General features: G+C 39.2%; 1 protein-coding gene across 5 annotated transcripts in view; it reads left to right on the top strand.

The window, feature by feature from the left end:
- Positions 1 to 9,399, top strand: part of CRISPLD1 (cysteine rich secretory protein LCCL domain containing 1) — a 44,140-nt gene extending 34,741 nt beyond the window's left edge. For 2 of the 5 annotated variants that reach the window (XM_076329526.1, XM_076329531.1), the window contains 2 exons: positions 5,776 to 5,906; positions 7,809 to 9,399. In XM_076329526.1, the coding sequence (XP_076185641.1) occupies positions 5,776 to 5,906; positions 7,809 to 7,860 (183 nt within the window). In that variant the 3' untranslated portion in view covers positions 7,861 to 9,399. Of the gene's footprint in view, positions 1 to 338; positions 373 to 3,767; positions 3,829 to 5,252; positions 5,907 to 7,808 lie in introns of those variants that run through there. The other 3 variants (XM_076329527.1, XM_076329528.1, XM_076329529.1) reach the window with 3 other exon arrangements.
- The last annotated feature ends 8,661 nt before the right edge of the window (positions 9,400 to 18,060 follow it).

Raw genomic sequence — 18,060 nt, 5'->3', positions numbered from 1 at the left:
CAGGAAGTAAATTGATTTGTGCATGTGGAACTGGGTCCTTAATGTGTATAAGAGGGGCAGTGAAAATAGATTCAGTGAAAGTCCATTTTGTGGAAGACGATTTTCTTTCAGTCCTGTGGTTGCAATCAAAGGTTACAGCCAAAGTTTCCCAGTGAGTTAGAAAAGACTTTGTTGTAGGAGAAAGAAGGCCTGTTTCTATTTAACTTACACAGCAGAACATCTCAGAATATGTATTTACTTTGGTTGGAGAAGTCCCAGATTACTTTAATTAGTATTATAGAGTTATGCTTTAAAATTATTTTAGATGTACTATCTCATTATTCATCTCCATTGTATAGAAATGTGTGCAGCCATACTGCTTTTAGGAAAAAATGGACATAAATACAGGTAAGAAACCAGGGCTGGGAGTCTTCTTATCAACTTCAGATGCTGTCAGGGAAGATATCTACACTGAAGGTGCTCTTCTAGGTTATGTTTATAGTAGTTTGTAGTACATACAGTATAGTGGTAAAGGAGATAAATAGGCATCTGTAGAACAGAATTCATTTGACCTTTTTGGAGTGTCTACCTCAGTATGAGATGAATTGCCTAATAGAGATGTTTATTCCTCTCCATTTCCTACAGAAGTGTCCTAGGGCACCTAGCGCAGATATAGACAGATGTGTCTTACCTATATTTGTATAGATGTTCCCATCGATGGTATCAGCATTATGCAATTTTCTACAATGTTCTTTTGTTGCTAACATTTAAATTATTTTAAAGCTAAGATACTTTTAATTGAAATTTTCACTAAATAATATGATTGGCTATTTTGTGCATTATAATTTATTACTGAACTAGTTTCAGGCAAAGTATTTATAGAGAATAATCTATTTAATAAGTGTGTCCTCTTTGCAGTTTTTCATGTATTCACAGACAGATTTGTTCATAGATATAGAGAATTCATTTGCCCACTTGTCATAGCAAATGTATTTGAAATTGCAGTCCATGATCTACTTGGTTGATTCCACAAAACAGATGGTTTTTTGTGACATTCCTGGGAATTCTTTTGTTTCAAAAATGCATATATATGTATGTGGATGTATGCATATATGCACATGACTATTTATTTACATTAGTGCTTAGGCCACTTGCATTCAGTAAATGAAGAAGATTTTGCAAAGTTATTAAGAGAAAAAGCAAATAACATTAATAGAAGTCACTAATGCAAAAAGATATGTTTAAAAGACCATTTTTGTAGTATTCATGAGAATCTAGTTAAACTTTTCCTTTTCTGGCTTTGGTCTGATCAGACGTTCATTCTTAAACTCATTTCATATTTTACGGCGACTTCTTTTCTTCCCTGTTCCTGAGAAAGGTTGTTCTCTGGTTTATCAGTAGTGTCCCACAGAATTTTTACCCTTTTTTTTCTCCCATTCTTTTTTTCCTTTGACATTGCAATGACTGTCCCTAACTCGACTGAAACAAAACCCCCCATTATTTCATCCTCCATTCTTCCAGTCTGCTAGCTATTGTCTCTTTGTCTGTGGCAGATAAATCACAGCCATGGTTCGTATAGCCAGCATCTATAAACTTATGTGTGTGGGGAGTTTTCATGTAATACCCATCCCCCTGTGCTCTATACCTTCTATTTATTTAGTTGATCTCCCTTTGTTTCACTTGTCTTGAGGTAGATTGCAAGCTCTTTAAAACAAAAGTATCTCTTATTCTGCGTTTGTGGTACAATTAGTTTCTTTTCTGAATAGAGCTATTATGGTATGAGTAAGAACTGTAGTATTTGTTGTTTTCAGCAGACAGAAGTACAAATTACTCATTCTGCATATGGCCAGAACACATTGCCACCTTTGTGCTTGGTGTCTCTGCTGGCCCCACTGCTAAGAGTTTCCACATGGCAATGCTTTGTCTTTTTGGGAGACCAGGAAAAAAAGAAAGTTTCCTCCTATCTTGTGCTGAAGAGTTGGTTCCACCTTTCAACTTTGGTTAATCCATTTTGTCTAAAACTTTTTGAGTCTTAGTTCTGGAATTTCAGAATCGTGTCATGTTGACAAGCATTTTAACAATATCTGTATTTTTAAAGCACTTTTCAATATAACCTCACTTGTGAAATAAAATAAAAACCTTCCCAAGAACTGAATCATGTCAGGCCCAATGTGATTGTCTGAACTCTGTTGGAGATGATCTTGCAGCACCTGCCTGTACAGAGATTGTCCTTTGCTGTTGCTGTTAGTCCCTGGATTATCAAGGTACCAAAATAACAAACATTTTCATAGAGAGAAGGAGAGGCTACAATAGTTCAGCTGAAAATTCTTTCACTTGCAGATTTTTTTGGTAAAATTTTATTTTAATGGACACACCTTAGATGTGTATATGGTAGAAGTTCTTAACCACATTGCAGTTGCCTTATAAGAATTTCTAAAGAGATTAAGCTTTATATTTATCCTGTTCTTTTCACAGTAGGCAACATTTTCCCCAAGACAATCTTTTACCAGTAGTGACTCTACATTATGGGTGTTGATTGAGCAATTCTACAAAAAAATTGAGCCTCCTTTTGGGGCCTAGAGATCAACAAAGGTCTTTTATCTAAAAAAATTGATGGAGTTGTATAATTTCATACCATCTGAGGACTTTGGCTGTATTAATTTTTGTTTCATTAACCATATAGGAAATGTTTCCCTAATACTTGTGCAAAAGTATTCATAATTCTCTGCTGTGGTGAAACATAAATAATATAACGTAAAAAAGCTATCAAATAGTTCTGTAGTCCTGTGATGGTGAGGGAGAGACGCCTGTGGTTAAAATGCCTTTGCAGATTACTGCTATGCTGTGGTAGATATTTGGTATTTTGCTGAGTAGCTGAAGAAGGAAAATAATTAAGCGGCTTGGTATTGAGATTCTATGACCTGTTAAATACTAACAAATTTCAGAGGGTTCACAGCACAGCAATAAAGCAGGGTCATATAATGCTGTATGAAATGTTTATGTTAACTTAAAAATACTGCTTTATATATCCTTTGGAGTGAGTTCATCACAATTAAAGAAACAAACCCAGATCTGTGATGAAGACTTCCAGAAAGTGGCATAAGGCTACTAATGTAAAATACCAATAATATGCTGAAATTTGTGATAGACCAAAGTGTGAAATTATGTTCTGCTTAAATTAACAGGAGGTTCACCTTAACAGTTCAAGGAAGTGTGATCAGGATGACATAATATTATGAAGTATAGGAAATATTATGGCATCAGTACTGGAATCTGATTCCATTTAGATGAAGATTGCCAAGCCAATGAGAAGTTCTTGAAAGCTGAAAGCAGATAATACTTTCTAAAAAAAAATTACATTCTGTATATATTGATAAAACTATATGCATTTATTCATCTGTATTCTTATGAGCTAATTCATAATTATAAATTTATACTCATTTAATTGTTCATATATTCAAAAAGTATGCACATTTGTTCTCCAATCTCATCTGGAAAGCAGCATCAGAATAGCAGTTCATTTTTCATCTGAAAATAGCCTCTGAGTTGGCTTCATCAGCCCCATTCTTCTGACCTCTCCTTTTTCAGATATCCCATATAAGTGTCTGGCCTTTAGCTTTAAAATGTTGTGCATTAGCCTAGCCGTACTTCATTGATCCAGTAACTAATTGTGGTACCAACCCTAACAATGACCCCATCCATTACTGGAAATAGTTTCCAACAAGTAGTCAGCTGCTTCTGTCAAAATCTCCATCCCTTGACTTTTCCTTTCTTTTTCACTTGACTAGAAACTTCCAAACAACATTGGAACAGCCAGGAGCTTAGCTACCCTCAAATGTAATTATGAAGGTATCTACCTATGTAATGACATACACAAAGTGTAGCCTTTTGGTTACTATTACAGAGGTGACAAACATTGATCTTTCTTTTCCCAAATTGTACCTCTAGCTTTTTTTATGTCTCCAATATGAACTGAAAACAACGTTGCTACTATATTATAGTACTAGTAATTAATAGTGTTTTAGTTCTTCACTGTAGTTAATTGCTTGTAAATCTCATCTTTTGTTTCTTAGATTGTAATCCTGTATTGCAGAGGCCATTTTCCTCCCTGTATATTTGAAATTGCACATGATCAATCTGATCTTAAGTGACTGTCATAGTATGAGTACATAAAGGATGCTATAATCCTAAAAATAAGGCGACTACTGGTGTTCAGGTTATAACAGAAGTCTTGTAGCCCTGGGAGGAGGAGAAAAAGGTAAAGAGGAGCATAAATGGCATCCCTTCTGGCATTTTCAAAAACTGCAGCCAGCAGTGTGAAGAGAAAAACTCTAAAGCGTCTTTGCAAAAGATTCTTTGCATAAACAATTTCAAATCTTTGCTCCTAGAAATATTGTACCATTAAAAGACAAACTATGTAACAGTGAAACTGGAAAGTTCTGTGCTTGGAATGAGAGTAGGAAAATCATTGCTCTTTTAAATTCCTGATTTTATATAGCATTGAGATTACAAAACGGCTATGGTAACAGATATAAATTATGCCAATTATAACTGAAAGAAATGCATTTCTTGTTTAAATAGTGGTCTGTGTAACCAGCTATTGATATTTGTATTGGCTAAGTTTTTAAGGTTGGTTGCAGAGAGACCTATTGCAGTGAACACTTTTTCCACAAAACAACTTGGCTTCAAGTAAAGATTCACTGTAGCTGGAGCTACACTTTGCTATGCTGTGTATTGAAGATTGGGACCTACATTCTGCAGTATCAAGGAAGTTTCATTCTTCTGGCAATTAATTTTTAAAATGCTGAAAGAGTAGTAGAGGACTGCAAGTGTAAATCAATTATTTAAATGAACATTATCAAGATTGTCACTGAGCAATCCTTCTGTGGATATTATTTATGCTACATAGGTTCATGAGAGGAATTAATGGCCAGAGAATGTAGGTTTCACTCAGATGAAACTGCTGTTAACTTCGCAGAGAATTTTGCCTGCGTAAAGTTTGTGGAATTAGACCCTGATTTAAAAATTCTTCTTTTGAAGCAATACCTCCTGACTCTATTTCCTCACTCAGAGTTAAGGAGCTAAAGCCATTAGTCTGCCATTAATCAACTGTCATAGCTAAGGGGTGATTTTAGACCTCTGTCTTCTGTTTGATGCTCAGATTATACCTTTAATCTAATTAGCTTTTAATATTTGCCTGTATCTGGATAGGAAATTGTGGTGTTCCCTTCGAATATGGATCATTTCACTGCTGTTTGACTTTTTGCACCTAGAGATGGAATTATTGCAGTCTATCCCTCACCTTTGGGATAGGACATCCTAGAAACATATGACTGCAGCGTGCCTTTGCTGTTCTACGGTTCCCCTGATTGGCTCTGGCTGGAAATTAAACTGAATCTCGTGATCTATAATAATTAACGGGACTAAGGTTTAAGTTTTACTACCTCTCTGCTGTTGAAGTGAAGACTGATAGAGCCTTTCATTTTGAAAGGCTCAAGAATTCAAACATGTATCCTGATCCTTGAACTGAAATAGCCTGAAATAACTGATTTTGGGATCATGCTGCAGGAGATCTTTGAAGAGGCAGTGTCTGTACTCCTATAAATTGGCCTAATTCCTATGAAACTGATTTAAACACTGTAAGATTAATAAACTTAGTCATGCAATAAATATAATTATTTTATGTTTCCTAGAACTTGGTTTAAATGTCTTTATTAGTTTTGTTCTAAACAATAGAAGGATGTTGTTGAAATAAAAGGATGACTGAAAACTAATCTTCTCCTCATTCTTTCTTAGATATCCAGTATCTGCCGGGCAGCAGTACATGCTGGTGTAGTCCGCAACCAGGGCGGTTATGTTGATGTTATGCCAGTAGACAAAAGAAAGGTGTACGTTGCTTCCTTTCAAAATGGGATATATTCAGAAAGGTACAGAGCCCAGTTTCAAAGATTACACTTTACCCTTCACCTCAATAAGATTTACAAAGTCTTGCATTGTGTCTGTACCTGGGGCAGTGCTAGAAACCAAACAAATAGGCCAACATGGGTGATTTACAGAGCTTGTGTAACAGCTGTGGTGACTTTGGAGAAGCTGTGGTACCAGAGCTGCCTGCCTCCTCTAAGCTCATAAATCATTACTCTAAAAAGCTGCTTATGAAATAAAATAACCCTCTTGTTTACTTTGCTGATTCTGTTGCACCTAACACAATATTTGATAAGAAAATTGCCTTTGCTTTCTTTGGGATTTTTTTTAAAATTAACATTAGTGATTTATTCTGTCCAAGTTAGAGGATCTGCAACAGACGGGTACTAGTAGCTGATGCAAGTTCATTGGTTCATGATGAAATGTTCATTACTGATTTACATGGTATTGAACCCGTGAGCCTGGATCATAAATAATATACACAAACATTAAAATTCGCAATCAGTAAAACATATTTTTAATTTCTTTTTTTTTTAATGGTTTGACTTTTTTTAACTGTTTCTCTGAAAGACATGGAGATGCTGTGAAAGTTCATTTAGTTGTATTCAGTGTATTTGTGCGTTCTGTGATGACAATGCATGGCTGCATGTTGCAGATTAAATTTAATCCCAGAAGGAGTTCTTCAGGTTCTAAAGGAAGAAAGAGAAATTACCTTAAAAAAAAAATCTTGTACCACTCTTTTAGTCCTGTAAAGCTATGAAAGATTGTTACCTCTAAAACTATAGGCTTTCCAAGAAATTTGTGGGGGAAAAAAACTCCAAAAATTTCTGTAGAGAACTTTGAAGTAGGAAAAGATAGAGTATTTTTTTCTTATTTTTAATTGGGGGTGGGGGGATGTCTTGCCTCCTTCCCTCAAACCTTTCAACAAACCTGGAAACTTGTAAAATACAGATTTCCTTTGCTTAGTGGATGACTTCATTTACATATTCTTTGGCCTTTCCACATGACCATCCAGTTCTCTCAGAAAGAGTGCTTCCTCACTGACACTTCTATTCTCCATCTAAATCCCCTCATTGAATAGAGATGTAGCCGGGAAAAGTGTTGCAAATTTAATCATTATTTGTACTTTACTGTCTTGGTAAAGTTTGGAAGGTCAGTGGTTTGGAGAACAGTCCCATGCAAGTTTTCTGTGAAGCAGGAGATGGATTGTAACGCCGTTGCAGGCAACCTGTTTCATTGTGCCCTTCCTTACTTTCACCTCCATTTCCCTTTCCTTCCCAGATATGCCTCAGAAAGGGTTTGCAAAAGAGAAAACAATGGGACCATTAAATATGACATGCTAGTTCAGTTTATAAGACAAAAATATTTATTCTAACAAAATTTCATTTGCAGTTGGGTATTTTTGTTTCATTTCTTTTGAAGCCAGGTATTTATCCATTCAGAAGGCATTTCCTTTATTTTTGTAAAATATTAATTATCTTTAGAAATCTGTTCTTCAGCATATAAGCAACTAATAAACAAGTGATCTCCTAGGTCTGCAAGTTCTATCCGAATATGGTTATTAGAATAGTGAGCATAAGATGCATGCTTTCTCTTTTTCCTAAAAACTTTTTTTAGTATTTTGCTTCAATAGAGATTTATTCTTTAAACCAGAATCCCTCATCGCAAAGGATTACTTGAATTTTTTTATGTTATGATTTGTTCCTAATAAGCTGCTTGGAAGAAACATTAATCTGAAATTTATGTAATTTTTATTTGTAACAGCTTTAAAAAAAAATCTTAGTTAAAGTTATGAGTAGTCACAGGAAGAGTTGCAGGATCCTAGAATTGTATTTAACAATTCAAAAAAGTTGTCATTGGAGTGTTGCAGTCTTAAAAATAACATCAGGAATGTTTTTATGTTTCAGTTTACAGAATCCTCCAGGAAGCAAGGCATTCAGACTATTTGCTGTTGTTTGAGTCTAGCAAGTAAGATGTAAAACAAGCAAGTGAAACCAGAGCACTTGGAAGAGAATAATAAAGGCCATTTCTTATAATTCCTAAAATCTGTATAAAGCTGTAACATTATTGTACAGAAGATGTATACTGCTTTCCACCAAAAAGTTTAAATTACATATATATCTTAATGAAAAAAATCTGTAAAAGTAAACATGGGAGAAAAATTCATTTGAAAATCTATAATGATATATATCAATATTTTGAATCCTGTGTTAAATATTGCTATATTTTCTTAGCAGTTACTCCTATACAGTTAATTCAAAGCTCATAAATGTTCTTTGTTTTCTTCATCTGAATATATTATTGTATGGTGCTTTATATATGCCACTAACAGTAACCTTAAAACTATACCATAGGGAGGCCTGAGTTTTTATTTCCAATGTACATAAAAGAAGCCATCCCAATAATTCAATATAATAAATCATGCCTTAAAGTAAAATAAAAAAATATATAACTTTTTGATGATTTACAGTAGCATTAGCCATGCAAGCATAAATGAAGAGCTAGACTGTTTTCAGTTTCACACTAATCATAAGTACAAATACCTATTTTGAAGTAAAATGGAAAGTGTAAAATATAGGGAAGTCCTGGGTCACATTAGCATGTTTTCCTCTAAAGAAATATTTTTAAGAGACTGGGCCATTCATGTTTATTTTTTCTTAAATATGTTAATAAATAAAATGTTTATTGGATGCTGCTAAGCTCTTTAGTTCGAATAACCAATTCATTATGGCCCAGTCCTTCACAGATGTGCAGCTATCTTGGGATGGGTGAGTGAGAGATAGACATACATAACTTGAACGATCTGAGAAAATTTTCATATTGAGAAGTGGAGTTACCTGAAATTAAGGAATAAGCCATCAGTTCTGCAATGCAGCTCTGCACACATACATGCTTTATTTTTGCCATGTGACTCCTTCAATTTACCTGAATTGGGTTTCAGCAAAAATGTAGAATTGTACACATACATAAAAATTCGCAAGCTTGAGGCCTTAAGCTGTGCATGGTATCCGTATACTATACATTAATATGAGGGTAAATGTTCAAGAAAATCTTAAAGAAAATGGTAACAAAGGCTAACCTTGCTCCTCATGACCTGGCAAATACTCCTGCAGGCCAGGAAGTATAGTGGTACGGAGCCCAGTGACGACTATGTCATTTGTTGCTTCACCATTTTTAAAAATTCATTTATGGTGAATAGCCTTGTGCATTAATTTTACCATATTATGGTATATGAAGAACATGTAGTGGTGGTACTATGTTTCTTTCTATGAAAAGTGTATTGGTGCTTTAAGACTGAAAAGCTGTTAAACTTTATTTTTGGTATTTTTTGTTTCTGTTGTTGAATTTATTTCCTTCAAACTTGTAAACTTATTCATATTCTTCATATTTCAGAATACTATATTCTGCCTTCTGTTTTGCTACATGTACTACCTCATGTAGTTAGGCAAGCTTTGTTAGTTTTTTTAATCTGTTTTGAATAAAATTAATTTACATAGTAAGAGTACCTTTGACAGCCTTTATTTTTGGATTGTTTGACCTGCCTCTAGAAGAAAAAAATAACAGCCACCCAAAATTTACTTTTTTTTTTTCCTGACCTAAACATTGCAAGTGTAGGACCAAGCAGTAGACATAGTCTGAGGTTCTAAAAGCTGTAAAGGCAATTTAGGCACACAACTTCCATTAATTGCATTGGGAGTTTTATGGCTAAATCTTCTGGTCATTTTTTCAAGTTTTCACCAGGGTCTTTGGGAACAGATTGCTTTCTCATTTTAATGGGGAACTCTCAGGAAGTAATTATAAAAAAGCCACCACCTTTTATTCAGTCCAGCTCTTTGCTGTTGTGGTAAATGTTTCTAGTGCAAATGTTCCTAGCTACATTTGTTGGGAACAAGCAGGTTTTTATATTACGCATTCTTTTTTTGCATCATAGGACTAATGGTCAACTTGGGCGTTCCAGTTGGGAAATCTATTTAATTGATGAGGGAGACAAAGAGTCTTTGATGTATAACCCTTTTTTTTTTGCAGGTGGTGGCAGGGGGGCATTGAAAGAAGCTTTATATAGATTTTGCAATACTGGCATTAACCGTTTTTCAGAATTGAAACCAAAGTGCAAGTAGACTTTGACTATGATGGGACTCCAAGTCACTTAAAGGCTTGAGATAGACTTGCACCGCCTTTCCTTAAAAGCAACAAAGCAGTAACACAGAAAGGCCTTGCAATACCTACAGTTGGGGTTATCAGAGCATAAAATGGAGTAAGGCCACTTCTGAAATGAAGGACATGCAGAACTGCTGAGGGAGACATTTGAAACAAAACGGTGTGAATGCAACCATAGTGTCCCTTTCCACACAGGTGGGACGCTTTCTTGCAGACTGGCCTTGCCATCCAGCAGCTCTCCGTGTCCCCTGCCTGGCCCATGGTCCCCAGCAGTTGCCTCGGGAGCCCATGGGAAGCCTGTTGGGTGCTGCAGAGCCGGGGCAGTGAGTTAGCTCTCTGCTCTGCTGACCAGGCAGTAGGGTGCACCCCTTTCTTTAGGCAGAGCAGAGCCTGAGGTGAGGAAGAAAACAAGACAGTCACACCTTCAGTCATAACCACAACTTCCTCACTTTGGGTAGATGGTTGATTGGAGTACCATGTGGAAACACAGTTGCCACACCAAATTTCTGCCTTTTTCCTTCAATTTTTTCCTGACATCTTTTTTGTTCTGCTGCGTACCTTTGCTTCCTCTCCTCTCTCTCATCTGTAAAGTCCCACCTACATTTTCTGGGAGTTCCTGTGCAAGGGGGCAGGGGTGGACCCTTGGTGCCATAACAACAAAGTTAGTGCTTGGTGGGAGGAGAAGTGAGGGCTACCTTCAACGTGTGTGAATGGTTGCTGTGAGCAGCTCTACTAACCAACACAGTGACAAGAAGAAAGGGAGGTAACTCTTTCTCCTCACATCTTCTGTTGCACAAATTTGAGAGTCCTGTTGCTTTTCCACATGCAATGATTCTATCCTATTATAAATATTCCAGCTAACGTCGGCTTTTTGAGAAAATCTCTTCTACATTTACAGTAAGTAATGAGTCAATGAGTAGACATTTCCAAGCAGTTACAGAGTGAGAGCTACACATTGGTATTTTTATCTGCACCAGCAGCAACTGTATGCCAGATGATCACAACTAATTCACAGAAAGCCCAAGTGAGTAACTAGCAGTATCAGAAAATTTGTTGTAGCCTAATGAAAAAATATAGAAGTCAAATTTTAAATTCTGAAGAATTGTTTGATTAACCAAACAGTTACAAAATTACATTCTAGACTTGAAATTAAAAAAAAAAAAGGGCTAATCAATAAGAAAGTAAAGCTTAATTCATGCTATTCATAATATTTAGCTTGCCTCCCAGGAAAGACCTATAAGTAGCCAACAAGAATTATTACAACTGATACATAACAATCCTCTGCCAAAAAACCCCCAAAAAACCAAGCCGGTTTAGTACGTTGATATCTGCCATTTGTAACTTTGAAAGGGCTAAAATATCAAGAAATGTAAGCCCACTAAGTGAAGTAGGCCCTTGAAAATGTATGTGAAGCAGTGAAGAATACATATGAACCTTTTCCCATGATCCTGTGGTATTTCCCATTATGACTTGCTCCATAAGGAATCTTTTCAAAAGAAAAGCATAGGAATCATTTGGAGAGGAGTCAAGTATTTGTCAAGCATAGTTCACTTGCCTGGTGAGCTTTTCAGTAAGGATCAATTGAGGCGTTTCTCTGCGATGCTGCATCCCTTCTAGCTGGAGTAAGTAATTTCATAACTAAACAAAAGTTAGTATGAAAGAAAGTGGTCAGACCCAAACAGATAATTCTTTAACAGTCTCTCACCATCTAGATAGCTATATGAGAATATGTTTGTTTTAGGGAACATGGGACCCATACTTGTGCCAGCAGGCAGCTCATAGTACTAGCTGGACATAAACTAAGGAAACTAAGAAACTTTTCCTAAACTTTGTGGATACTGAGGAATTTTAGAGAGTTTACAGACTTCCTTGTGTCTGATTTCTGCACAGGGGACAGTCTGATCTAGAAATTATACATAAAGTATTTTTGGAACCAAGCCTGAAACACAAGTTGGGATAACGTGTGTAAGTTTGCAGGTTTTTAACTGATGAAGTACTCTGTTTCAAGTTTTATGTAAATGTCAGACTATCAGCTGTCTATGGATTCTCAGCGGATTTAAAAGAAGAAAAGTAACATCAGCTTTTTTGTGTGTATTGATACGTATATTCAGGAAAATGCATGACACTTTACTTCATATGGCAGAGATGTAACCAAGTTACTCACATAAACAGTGTCTTCTGTGCGGCAATTGCTTTTGAAGTATGTTTTGAATTTGGCTTAAAACTCAGATAACCCAGCTTCCTGTGAATACACAAGGGAAGGTTTATTTCCTGCAATTTCTGTAGTCATACAAAGGGTCAGATTTAGAAATGCAAATATTTGGAAGTTACAAAGATTATTCATACCGTGCAATATTCTGTTTGGAAATTTATATAAATACTGTATGAAATACTGTACTGTCACACTTCTATGTCTTAAGGCTTTTTATAGCGTCTGTGGAACTCCAGGGAATTACACAAGGAATGAAAAGCCTGAAGAGTTTTGTTTCATTCAGTGTATAATATGCATCTTACAGGGCTTTAGATATACAAATGATAGCATACATTAGTATTCAGAAAATTGCATATGATTTTATAAAGACATACACTGTGCGTATGGGAAAAGAAGCCATGCTGTCAGCCTTAGCTTTAGCCTGTCTTTGCTGTCAGGAATAAATGATGGAAACAGTATTTTAAATATGGTCACTATTGATATTATTGATACGATTGTTATTAAAAGAGAAGTCCTTGTCATGTACTAGGGGGCTGTTAAAATACAATAAAATGTGGTTCCTGCTCCATGTTAACATATGATGATGATGTGACACCTGAAATTTGCCATCAGCTGTTCAATGATCTGTGTTAAATGTCTTGTTCATCTTAGCCTGCTTGCCAGGAGACAGATGCCTACATCATTAAACCATCATAGCACTTTGCAAAAAGTACTAATAATGAGTCTTAAATTTTCAGAAGCTAGCAAAAGCCCCCCAGTCAGACCAGCTCAATATGATAAGGCACAGGAAAATACAAGAAACCGAAGGAGGCAAGTAAAGAACATGCAACCAAAACAGCCAGTCATGATGCTTCGTGTCTTACTATCCACATTGATTTCTGCAATAATTACCCTGGTTATTCAATTCAGTATCTGCCCCCAGTGCTGTATCCAATATCGGTTTTGTCTTTACTAACAATGGGGTGAGAGTCTGAAGGCTAGCAGCAAAGTTGTTGGTTAAGAACTGAGATACACTGGCCAAACAACATGAATAAGTTTGCAATACTGTATCTTTTAATAGGCACACAAAAGACTTCAGTTACCAGTGGCAATAACTCTTGGGCTTTTAAATTAGCTAATTTTATTTAAAGCATAAGCATTATAATAAAATAAAAATGTCAGCACATGCTAACTGTTTAGTAAGAAATTCAGTTGTTCAAAGAATTGCCATTTATTTCAGCTGAACAGAAATTGCTGTATCTAACACCAGCAATGTTATCAATAATCTCCTTGAAATTTTATTTAATATAAAGACTGCTTATGCAGTTTAACAAACTTTATTTGGTGTGTTTGCAGTTATTTCTGAATGAATGTTGTTTATGAAGACAATATCCTTATTAGGGGTATCATCTTAGAATAAATACAAGAACTTGCATCAGATTTGCTTGCATATATCTTTGGAATTGCTTCCAAAGGCTGAGAGACCCCTAAGAATTTGTAGTAATACTAATTATTTTTAGGATACTCAAAAAACAAAAAGTGCTAGGAGGTGGTAAGACTTCCAAACTTAACCTACAGTTTGAAAAACAAGTACTTCAGTTGCTTAATTATTCACTTAGGCTTGTTTATATGCAATGTAAATAGCAAGCTGGCTTTGACTTCTCATAAATTGCTGCTACTGTACATCCCAAGGATAAATTGGAAACAGTTGCTAAATAAATCTCCCTGTAGTCAGTTCAATCTTCATTCCTTATTTATCTGTTGAAATCCATCTGTTTCTTGTTGGTGTTGGGTGGGTTTTTTTCCTACTGAAAGATCGTGTCTTCTGAATAAACATTTCTTTTATTGTGTCAGAACGACTCCAAGACCTTTGGGCCTGCAGGCTGCACTAAGCACAGAAACAGAGCAATCGTTTTATGGAAAAGGACTTAGTCTCAGATTTTGGATTTAGCCCAGTTCAGTAAACGAAGTACATCGTATGAATTGATTTAGTGCTTGCTGTACTGGAGGTGATAGTCCTACTCTGGCACAGCTATAACTGAGCCAAGGAATAGTTTGTATTCTGTACAAACTGTAGTTTGACTGGTAGGTGGATAAGAGCTTGCTGAGGTATACTGATGCATGAAAATCTGATGCAAATTTAGAATCATAGAATCATAGAATCATAGAATCATTGAGGTTGGAAAAGACCTCTAAGATCATCGAGTCCAACCGTCAACCCAACACCACCATGCCCACTAAACCATGTCCCTAAGCGCCTCATCTACACGTCTTTTAAAAACCTCCAGGGATGGGGACTCCACCACTTCCCTGGGCAGCCTGTTCCAATGTTTCACCACTCTTTCAGTAAAGAAATTTTTCCTTACATCCAATCTAAACCTCCCCTGCCGCAACTTGAGGCCATTTCCTCTCGTCCTATCACTTGTTACTTCGGAGAAAAGACCAACACCCACCTCGCTACAACCTCCTTTCAGGTAGTTGTAGAGAGCGATGAGGTCTCCCCTCAGCCTCCTTTTCTCCAGGCTGAACAGTCCCAGTTCCCTCAGCCGCTCCTCATAAGACTTGTTCTCCAGACCCTTCACCAGCCTCGTTGCCCTTCTCTGGACACGCTCCAGCACCTCAACGTCCTTCTTATAGTGAGGGGCCCAAAACTGAACACAGTATTCGAGGTGCGGCCTCACCAGGGCCGAGTACAGGGGGATGATCACTTCCCTACTCCTACTGGCCACACTATTTCTGATACAGGCCAGGATGCCATTGGCCTTCTTGGCCGCCTGGGCACACTGCCGGCTCATGTTCAGCCGGCTGTCGACCAACACCCCCAGGTCCTTCTCTGCTGGGCAGCTTTCCAGCCACTCTTCCCCAAGCCTGTAGCGCTGCATGGGGTTGTTGTGGCCGAAGTGCAGGACCCGGCACTTGGCCTTGTTGAACCTCATACAGTTGGCCTGGGCCCATCGATCCAGCCTGTCCAGGTCCCTCTGCAGAGCCTTCCTACCCTCGAGCAGATCAACACTCCCACCCAACTTGGTGTCGTCTGCAAACTTACTGAGGGTGCACTCAATCCCCTCATCCAGATCATCAATAAAGATATTAAACAAGACCGGCCCCAGTACTGAGCCCTGGGGAACACCGCTCGTGACCGGCCGCCAACTGGAGGTAACTCCATTCACCACAACTCTCTGGGCCCGGCCATCCAGCCAGTTTTTGACCCAGCGCAGAGTCCACCTGTCTAAGCCGTGAGCCACCAGCTTCTCTAGGAGAATGCTGTGGGAGACAGTGTCAAAGGCCTTGCTGAAGTCCAGGTAGACCACATCCACAGCCTTTCCCTCATCCACTAGGCGGGTCACCTGGTCATAGAAGGAGATCAGGTTGGTCAAGCAGGACCTGCCTCTCATGAACCCGTGCTGGCTAGGCCGGATCCCCTGGTTGTCCCGCTCATGCCTTGTGAGCGCCCTCAAGATGAGCCGCTCCATAATCTTCCCCGGCACCGAGGTCAGGCTGACAGGCCTGTAGTTCCCCGGATCCTCCTTCCGGCCCTTCTTGTGGATGGGCGTCACATTGGCAAGCCTCCAGTCTTCCGGGACCTCCCCCGTTAACCAGGACTGCTGATAAATGATGGAGAGCGGCTTGGCGAGCACCTCCGCCAGCTCCCTCAGCACTCTCGGGTGGATCCCATCCGGCCCCATAGACTTGTGAGTGTCCAGGTGGCATAGCAGGTCATTGACTGCTTCCTCCTGGATTACGGGGGGTTCATCCTGCTCGCCGTCCCCGTCTTCCAGCTCGGGGGGCCGAGTACCCTGAGGATAACTGGTCTGCCTGTTAAAGACTGAGGCAAAGAAGGCATTGAGTACCTCAGCCTTTTCCTCATCCTCGGTGACAATGTTCCCCCTTGCATCCAATAAAGGATGGAGATTCTCCCTGGCTCTCTTCTTGTCATTAATATATTTGTAAAAACTTTTTTTGTTGTCTTTAACGACAGCGGCCAGATTGCATTCTAGCTGGGCTTTTGCCTTTCTCATTTCTTCTCTGCACGACCTAACAAGATCCCTGTACTCTTCTTGAGTCGCCTGCCCCTTCTTCCACAAGCGGTAAACTCTCCTTTTTTTCCTGAGTCCCAGCAAGAGCTCCCCGTTCAGCCAGGCCGGTCGTCTTCCCCGCCCATTCTTCTTACGGCGTACAGGGACAGCCTGCTCCTGCGCCTTTAAGACTTCCTTCTTGAAGATCGTCCAGCCTTCCTGGACCCCTTTGCCCTTCAGGACCGTCTCCCACGGGACTCTCTCAACCAGCGTCCTGAACAGGCCAAAGTCCGCCCTCCGGAAGTCCATGGTTGTGGTTTTGCTGCCCCCCCTCCTTACTTCACCAAGAAGTGAGAATTCTATCATTTCATGGTCGCTAAGCCCAAGACGGCCTCCGACCACCACATCTCCCACCAGTCCTTCTCTGTTTGTAAACAGCAGGTCGAGCGAGGCACCTCCCCTGGTAGGCTCACTTACCAGCTGTGTCAGGAAGTTGTCTTCCACACACTCCAGGAACCTCCTAGACTGCTTCCTCTCTGCCGTGTTGTATTTCCAGCAGACATCCGGGAAGTTGAAATCCCCCACGAGAACAAGGGCTAGCGATTGAGAAACTTCTGCCAGCCGCTTATAGAACGCTTCATCCGCCCCTTCATCCTGGTTGGGTGGTCTATAACAGACTCCCAGCAGGATATCTGCCTCGTTGGCCTTCCCCCTCATTCTTACCCATAGACACTCAACCGTACCATCATCACAATCGTTGAGCTCTATACAATCAAAACACTCCCTAACATACAGGGCCACCCCACCGCCTCTCCTTCCTCGCCTGTCCCTTCTGAAGAGTCTGTAGCCATCCATTACAGCACTCCAGTCGTGAGAGTCACCCCACCATGTTTCTGTGAGGGCGACTAAGTCATATCTCTCCCGCTGCACAATGGCTTCCAGCTCCTCCTGCTTGCCGCCCATGCTGCGTGCATTGGTGTATATGCACTTGAGCTGGGCTATCGATTTCGCCCCCGGCATCGGCACGCCACCCCTCGGCTCATCTCTAGCGAGCCTGGTTTTATCCCCTTCCCCCTTCGAACCTAGTTTAAAGCCCTCTCAATGAGCCCTGCCAATTCATGAGCCATGATCCTTTTTCCCTTGTGAGACAGCTGGACTCCGTCTGTCACCAGCAGGCCCGGTGCCATGTAAACCTCACCATGATCAAAAAAGCCAAAATTCCTCCGATGGCACCAGCCCCTGAGCCACGCGTTGATCAGGTGTGTTTTCCTGCTCCTTTCAGTATCCTTCCCTGCCACTGTAGGGATAGAGGAAAACACTACCTGTGCTCCCGATCCTTGAACCAGTCGCCCCAGTGCCCTGAAGTCCCTTTTGATCGCTGCAGGACTTCTCTCCGCAACCTCATTTTAAGGTTCATTCACAAACACCCACTCTCTGTAGACAGTTTTCCAGTAAGCTTTGTTCTTTGTGCAAACAAATCACTTAAATGAGTGTCCATTTGAGTTACATTCACCTGTTTTGTAGGACTGGCAGAGGAAACTGATTTGCAATGAGTTTTTGCAAATACGGCTCTAAAGTTATTTAGTGATAACTGTAAGGTAAAATAAGAAATATTCCTCATTGTATTTCAGAAATACAATTTTATGCCTTGAAACTGCTTATAATACAGAGCTACACCTCTCAGTATCCTTTAATGAAATAAAACTATTGGGGAACTGGTACTTTTTAGAACTGCTCTAAGAGTCTGGAGGTGATGGATCATGAAGGTCAAATTCTTCAGAAAACAGGACAAAG

Source organism: Aptenodytes patagonicus, chromosome 2 (assembly GCF_965638725.1).
Source record: "Aptenodytes patagonicus chromosome 2, bAptPat1.pri.cur, whole genome shotgun sequence".
NCBI lineage: Eukaryota > Metazoa > Chordata > Aves > Sphenisciformes > Spheniscidae > Aptenodytes > Aptenodytes patagonicus.
The sequence above is the reverse complement of the archived record's forward strand: the minus strand, read 5'-3'. Positions and strand labels throughout refer to the sequence as shown.